The sequence below is a fragment of the Cucumis sativus genome, chromosome 5 (genome assembly GCF_000004075.3).
Source record: "Cucumis sativus cultivar 9930 chromosome 5, Cucumber_9930_V3, whole genome shotgun sequence".
NCBI lineage: Eukaryota > Viridiplantae > Streptophyta > Magnoliopsida > Cucurbitales > Cucurbitaceae > Cucumis > Cucumis sativus.
This window is the reverse complement of record NC_026659.2, coordinates 4,784,099-4,792,085: the sequence shown is the minus strand read 5'-3', so window position 1 is coordinate 4,792,085 and position 7,987 is coordinate 4,784,099. Positions and strand designations below refer to the sequence as shown.

The 7,987-nt window shown below is 28.9% G+C and overlaps 1 protein-coding gene across 1 annotated transcript; it reads left to right on the top strand.

The window, feature by feature from the left end:
• Positions 1–245: 245 nt before the first annotated feature.
• LOC101220381 (dof zinc finger protein DOF2.4) lies at positions 246–2,023 on the top strand. Its single transcript, XM_004147643.3, has 2 exons — positions 246–441; positions 660–2,023. Exons 1-2 carry the CDS (start codon positions 391–393, stop codon positions 1,572–1,574), a joined length of 966 nt encoding a protein of 321 aa, XP_004147691.1. The 5' UTR covers positions 246–390; the 3' UTR covers positions 1,575–2,023.
• The last annotated feature ends 5,964 nt before the right edge of the window (positions 2,024–7,987 follow it).

Below are 7,987 nucleotides of genomic sequence, written 5' to 3'. Positions count from 1 at the left end.
CACCTCAAAGACCTCCCATAGACCCTACCTAAAAGCTTCTTTATCTTAGGGTTTTTTTTTCTTTGGTCTATCTCTCTCTCTCTCTCTCTCTAACTCCATGCATGGCCAAACCACTATTAATTTAAACCAACAAAAAAGAAAAAAAGGAATTATGAAACTTCAAGATTAAGAAATTAGAAATAAGAGAGAGAAAGAAAAAACAAAATAAATAAATAAATAAAAGAAAGAAAAAGAAAAAGAAAAGAAACCCTACTTCCCTTTATCTCTTTTCCATCATCTTTCTTTCTTTCTCTCATTTCTGAGCAAGTCTCTCCCATTGATGTGATTCTCCACCATCAACGAACTTTTGCACAAAAGAGAAAGCTCTTCACAAGAATTATAACAAATACTATGGTTTTTCCTCCTCTCCCTTCTTATTTGGATCCTCCTAACTGGCAACCGGTAAGTTGCTCGATTCAAACCTACAACTTATAAAGAGAGAAGTATAAAACAAACGCTTTGTTTTTGTTAATTCTATTTACCTTCCTTCTTCTCCCAAAAAAAAAAAGTTCATATTTTTCGGAATATTTTCCGGCTCTTTTTTTTATCTCTTCTTGAATATACTCGATATTTAATACTTCTTTGCAATTTATTTTTTTGTTTTTGATGTTTTTCTGTAGTTGACGAATCATCAAACGGGAGGAAATGACACTGCAGAGGATTCTGGTCAAGTTTTACTGCCTCCGCCACCTGGGGGTGGGGGAGGTGGTGACGGTGGTGGTGGTACCGGGTCGATTAGGCCAGTTTCGATGACTGATCGGGCTCGGTTGGCAAAGATTCCGCAGCCAGAGGCCGGCTTGAAATGCCCTAGATGTGAATCTACAAACACCAAATTTTGTTACTTCAATAACTATAATCTTTCTCAGCCTCGTCACTTTTGTAAGACTTGTCGTCGGTATTGGACACGTGGTGGTGCACTGAGGAATGTTCCGGTTGGTGGTGGCTGCCGTAGGAACAAGAGAACCAAATCTCGGAATCGGTCGAAGTCTCCAGCAGCCAGTGAACGACAATTATTAGGTGGATCAACTAATTCCACTGCTGCAGTTTCACTTTCAACACAACCCCATTTGCCGTTTTTGTCTTCTTTACATAATTTCTCTACTTACGGCCTCAATTTGGGGATAATTCCGCCTCAAGCTCCTCCAACAAGCGGTGGCTCTGCTGCCGGAGGAGTAGATGTTCATGAATTTCAAGGTGACCATTGGAGATTACAACCACCACAACAATTCCCTCTCTTGGCTAATGATCAACAACCTAATTTGCTTTACACTTTCGAACCACCCGAAGGCGCCATGGCTCGGTATAATCTTGGTGGGTTCTCGAGATTAGGGATTGAAAACGACATTGGGATGACAATGGAGTCTGGGGCGGTGAAGGTGGAGGAGAGTAAAGGAATGAACTTGGGGAAGAATTTTCAGTTTTGGGTTGGTGGCGGTGGCGGAAACGATGTAAATGCATGGAGTGGCGGCGGCAGTGGTGGTGCCGATCTTCATGGCTTCTCTTCAGCCTCCGCCAGCCACTTATTGAGACAGTAATTTTTCTCAATCCTTTTGAACTTCTCTTTTTGTTACTAAAACGTTCACTAGGAAAAAGAAAAAAAAAGTATGAATTGAAACCAATCATATCATTTTAAAGGTTTTCAATGCTGAACTGTGACTCAAAAGAGACCAAAGAAAGTGATGATGAAAATGGAAAAAAAAAAATTGATGGACCAGCCTAGGGTTTCAAACTTTCTAAGGGTTTTTTTTTTTTTTTTTTTTTTTTAATTTAGAAATTTGGATGGTGTTTTGGTTAATTAATTACTATAGGGTTTCTCTTATATATGTATATCATTGGGAAGGTAGTCTTTTGTAAGTGTAGGGGGTGAAAAATATATTTACAAAGATGACCTATATGTATAAACAATATATATATTATGTTTAATTAATGTTATAACCATGAGTATTATGGTTTTTGTACTTAAATTGATGGTTTACTTTTCTTATATTTGAGTTTTTGGTTTTATGCTTGACATTATCCTATAGTGTGTTATGAGCAAAACTGCTTGAATTTCATATTTTGGGACTCCTTGAGTTATTGGCAAAGTTCATAATGCGACGATTTTTACTCAAAATTTTGAGTTTAAAAGCTCATAATCTTTTTTACTTTCATATACAATCTTGTTAACGTTTATCCATTTGGATATTCTCTTTGCTTAAAATTTAATTCTAAGTAGTAATCGGAACAAAATTCAGATAGTTAAGTGTATGTATTTTCCCGATAACAGGTCTAGAGATCGTATTCAAATCTTCTGTTTCAAATGTCGTGTTAGAATTAAAAAAAAGGGAAGAAGGAATAATAATATTAAGTCCTTAAAAGGAGGTGTGTGTTATCTATTTAGATATTGTATACAGAGATATTATTGTATTGTACAGATCATTATGGGGGGACTGTAATTTTCTTATATATAAATTTTGCAAGAATGGAGTATGAATTAAAAGGTCTTGGACTGTGTGCCCATACATAGATTCCTTTGCTTTATGTCGTGAAACTTTAATTCCTTTCTCATTATGTGTTAGAAAACCCTAAATAGGAGAACATCATACACATCAAAATTGATTTTGTTATTTGACTTCTTTTTTTTTTTTGTCGTGGGGACTCTGTTTGCTAGTGATGAGTTAAGTGTATTCATTTTTAGTTCATATTTCATGTGGAATCGAGAATTCTAATCTCAAACCTAATTTGTTAATATTTTTTAAAATTAATAGAGTATACTTATATACATGTTAGATGTTTGGGTTGTTTTTATTCTCTCATCATGATTTTCTTACTCTATTAAGGAAATGCCTAATACTCTCATGCTCAAATTTCAAGAATTTTCTTCTATGTTTCCAACCTATGACTTAAATTTTGAAAACAGTTAAGAACAGAAAAAAATATATTGTCAAATGATGTTTAAGTAGGGTCTCGTTTTGAGAAGGCGTCCATCTATCTAATGAAGTTGTTCGAACCTACATCTATGACTCTATCATATTCTTTATCCAAAAAATGTATGGACTTCATTTTCAATATTACAAAATATTTATCCTAACCAACCGTAAATTATAAAATCCATGAATTACATAAATCTAAGTTGTATAGAAACACGTGCTTTAATTTCTCCAACACTGTCCTTATATACACCCACACAAACTTTTTATGTAAACAGAAGCTAAAACAATTTCAAGATTTAAACTAAATGATTAGAATAATCTAAGTAAAGATCATATACACAAACTTTACCCCCATATTATTGAAAATAGTGAATCATTGAGGAACATCTTTCTTATACAATCAATATACTGGCCGTATATTATTATTGATCATCTTTGAAGACTTTTTATTGAAACAATGAGAAAAAAATTCAGTTTGAAACCCTAGAGAGGGAAAAGGAGAGAGAGTGGTTCAATGATGAAAGTTAGTTACTTTGAATTATGTAGGAAAAGAAGCAGAGAGAAATGATTATGAAATTATAAGAAATTTGACCCAAAAAAAGAAGAAAGAAAAAACAAAGAGGAAGAGAAAATCAATGGAAGAGAGAATTTTTTTTGTATTTATGTTCTTGCTTTTAAGGTACTGAAGAGAGAAAAAGAAAAAGAAAAAAAAAAAGCAACAAATTTCCACTCAAAACCATGCAAAGAGTACTGAAGTTGAAGTGGGAGTCTTTTGATTATTGGATTTTTCTTTATATATATATATATATATATAAAATAAATTAACTTTTTTTTATAAACAAAAAAGAAATTGTAAAATCATAATCACTGAGGTCTCCACATGGTCAAAGCTGACTAAAAAAGCAATGAAAAAAAATTCCTCGGATTCTGTCTGATCCTTTGTCTCGTTTTTTGTTACTCTCTTTACCCTTTTTAATTCTTTCCATTTAAAATCAACCTCATTACAAGGCTTTTCACTATGCCTTAGAGTTGTTCATATAATTTTATATCTATCTAATCATATAATTTTAGGGGTAAATGTTCTTTGTTTCACCATTAAAATTATTTTGAAAAAGTTATTATTAGTAAAAAGAGAATGGATTGTTTCATATATCCTTTAACTATTCTTTTATTAGCATATTTTGATAAGTTAGAGTTATTGTTGGATGATATTAATAGATGCACACTACGTGTATATAAAACCTATCAACAAAATCTATTTCTTTTACGTACGATTTGTATATGTTTTGATAATATATATATGGCCACAATTTTGATTAATCAACCAAAGATGATAGTGATTAGAAGGCTTGCTTTAATTAGATTAAAGTCTAAAAGATTTGACATACCACTTAAAAATAGGAAAATTTTCATGTCATTTATGTACCAAATAAGACGTTAATGATGAACCAAATCAAGTGGCTAGTAAGGAAATAAAAACCATTCTATTTTTGAATTATTAATAATATGGGACAATTAAGACAACAACAGAAACCTAACTAGATAGAAATACGCGAATTAGTGACACGTGTCAACCTTTTTCTCTAATATATTTTTAATGATTTTTTTCTTACTCTAATAACAATTTCAAAATTGCTTCGGTGAAGATTTAAGATTTTAATATTACAAAATTTGTAATGTCACTTCTTCAGATTTACTAATGATTAAAGGAAGGTATGTTTTGAAACAAAAATGGAATTAAGAGTATTTCTGTATGGGAGTTGTGTTTTATTTCCTCTTAAAATCACCAACTTGAGAGCATATAATAGCTTCAACATATACATACAAAAACTATAAAAACACTATTATAACTTTTTCAAAGTGTGTCATCAAATCATGATTTAGAAAAAATGACAACAACAAAAAACCCATTTTATAAACATAACTTAGTGATGTCCGTGATGATCTCCATATAATATTATTCATGGTAATTGGTGAAGAATTTGGAGGGAAAAGAGTGAAGAAGCCAAAAAAGAAATAGAGGAATGAGAATGAGAAGTAAATTAAGAAGAGAAAGGTTGGGGCGTTTTGTGAAAAAGTTAAAGTTAATATGGCAGCTTTCACCTTTTTTTTTTCCTTATGTCATTCCCTTTATACACTATTTTAATTCTCTATCACTCACCAAAGTCACCATGTGGTTAATTTCCTTCTATTATTCTATCAAACCCTAGTTAAATAATATATCTATGTTGCTATTAAAATATATAGTATTACTAGTCAAAATATGTACCTCTAGCTAGCTAGTTTAGAGCAATTTCAAACTTTTTAAAGTTGAAATTTTAATTTAGGCAGTGTCCCTATGGGTTGAAAGTTAAATTTCTAATAGATTATCGTATTTTAAAAGGTTTTCAATTTTGTACCTTTTCAACATTTTATCATTAAAATGTAACAAGTACTTCTCAATTATAAACACGTATATATACATGTGACTTTAACCTACATTATTTAGCACTACGATTGTTATGACGTAAAATTGAAGAAGTCCAATATGATTATCTAATGGAAAATACATCTATTATTAAACACACAACTTTAATAGTTTAAGAACTAAATATATAATTTAAACAAGCAATAGCTTAAGTTGCTTAAGAGAAAACTGGTCATATTGAAGAACAAAGTATAAATTCATGTGTGGAGACCTTCTCATTTTTAATTATCAATGAACGACTCAACTCGAGTATAGTTCACTCTGAGTGACCATAAGAATTCACTAATGCATCATATAGTTAATCAAACTCATGGCAAAGTGAGCACTCCATAAACCACTTTTGCTTTTGGTCTAAAAGAAGTCCCACTCGTTTGAGTTATATTAAGTCATTAATTCAAAATTTTATTTAAATGAAAAAAAGAGTTAATTTCTTGAAATTTTATTTTCTTACTTCCAATCGTCAAATTAAATCTGAAATAACTCATGCATGAATACAAAAATGTGTATAAAGTTAAAATATGTCAAATAATTATTTGAATATGTGAAAAAAAAATATTTATGGATAAATGTTAAAAATAGTAAATAAGTGGAGACAAATAAATAAAATAATAATAAAAAGGTATGGGAAAGTAACTTTAGAAAGATAAACAAAATATTTAAAGAGAAGAGTTAAATGAGAATATAAAAGTTTAGAAATATATTAAAAGAGAATGAGTATGAAGAAAGAAATGTTGAATATGTATATATATACACACACACATAAAGAGTTAAAAAGGGAGGGATATTATTTTAATTAGAGAAATAGTAAGAAAAATTATAGGGAAATTTATTTTAAAGAGAAAATAGAAGTTTTAGAGATGGATATATTAGAGAAATTTTAGTGAGAAAAATTAGCAATTAAAGTGTAAGAAGTTGAAATAAAAGTAATAGAGAAATGAAAATTTCAAATACAAACAAATTTGGAATTGGTGTCTTTACTATTTAAATAGTTTGTCATGGTCAATACGATTATTTAAATTTGAGGTATTTTCTTCATTCTTATAAAAGAATTACATGATTGTATATCATAACTTAAATAATAATAGATCATTCGTTTAGACGGTAGTACACGATCATTTAGAATAAGATTAATCGTATGTTGACTTGAGAATTTTTTATCGTAGTTTTGTGGATTTTATTTTTTTTCGTTTTCAGAATAGTTCTAGCGCAAATATTTCACATGTTTGTAATATTTTTTCAAAAAAACTTCGTATATTAAATTTAAAAAATTAACATTTGAAAGAGGTAGGTAGATTTTTTTATAAAAAGTATCATTTGTAAATTAAAAAAGTGACATACCACTATTTTCGTTAAAAGAGTAATTGTTGTTATGCAGTATAATTGTTAGAAATATTTTTAAATATAACAAAAAATTATTTTCTTTTTACCTTTCATTAATAGATAATAATAGTTTATTTTCCACGTTTCAAAATAAACCCTATTCCAAATAATAAAATAAAAAGAATACTTTAGAAACTTTTTTAAATTTATTCTTAAAAAAGTATATATAAGTAATAATTTAGAAAGTGTTTGAAGTAGAAGAAAATATGTGAGAGAGAGTGAAATCAGTTATAGAAGGGAAGAAAATTTTGGGAAATATATATACATATATTAGGGACTGAAATATTAGGAAGGAAAATATAATCAAGGGAGAAAGTTATAGTAAAAAATGAAAATTTATGGATAAAATATACGTCAAAGAAAGAAACAACGATAGTAAAAAAAATAGTCAAATTTTGAAACACACAGATCCCCTCTTAGAAATTTTGTTAAAAATGGAAAAATTGATCAAATATTTACGTTCAAGTAAATTTTGTTTTTTTAATGATTTTTTTTCAAATTGTTTGCTTTTTCTTTTTTTAAATCCCTTTGAAAATACTTTTTTTTAAATAAAAAAAAAAAACCACGTTACTATATTTAACAAACTTTTTTATGGTAAGTTACAAAATTTTTAAAATAATTATAAATACACCAAAATATCAGCATTTTAAAATTATTTTGTTTCATTTTGTTGAAAATAATTTATTAATATTTGAGTAAAAGTTTTGTTTTTAAATATAATAAAATAAACCAAAATATTTATAAAATGTAGTAAAATATCACCGTCTTTCTATAGGTTTCGATAAGTCAAGATAGACTATTATGAATATATTTATTATGACAGATAATAATTTATTTTGGTTGATAGTAGTCTACAACAAAAAAAAAGTTATATTTTGAGTCTTTTAAAATTATAACAAAACGCTAAAATAAAAATAAAAGAATGATATGTGATTAATCAACGGGATCATGCGGAATGATAAATTTGTAATATTTTTTTAAAATAGCTGATTGAATGCACTTTTTCATTTTGTAAGTGAGTCCTAAATATTTTGGCGATTTATAATATTTATAAAAAAAAATTGAAAATGATTTTTGAAGGTTAATAGGAAAAACAAAAAAAAAAAACAGTAAAAGGGGGGAGAAGGCAAATTAAGGAGAATGACAAGAAAATCGGGAGGTGGTGTGGCCAAGAGGAAGAAGGGACCGG

Coding starts and splice junctions, on each gene's coding strand:
- LOC101220381 (XM_004147643.3), top strand. CDS start 391: ATGGTTTTTCCTCCTCTCCCTTCTTATTTGGATCCTCCTAACTGGCAA. Junction 442..659: donor ATCCTCCTAACTGGCAACCG/GTAAGTTGCTCG, acceptor GTTTTTCTGTAG/TTGACGAATCATCAAACGGG.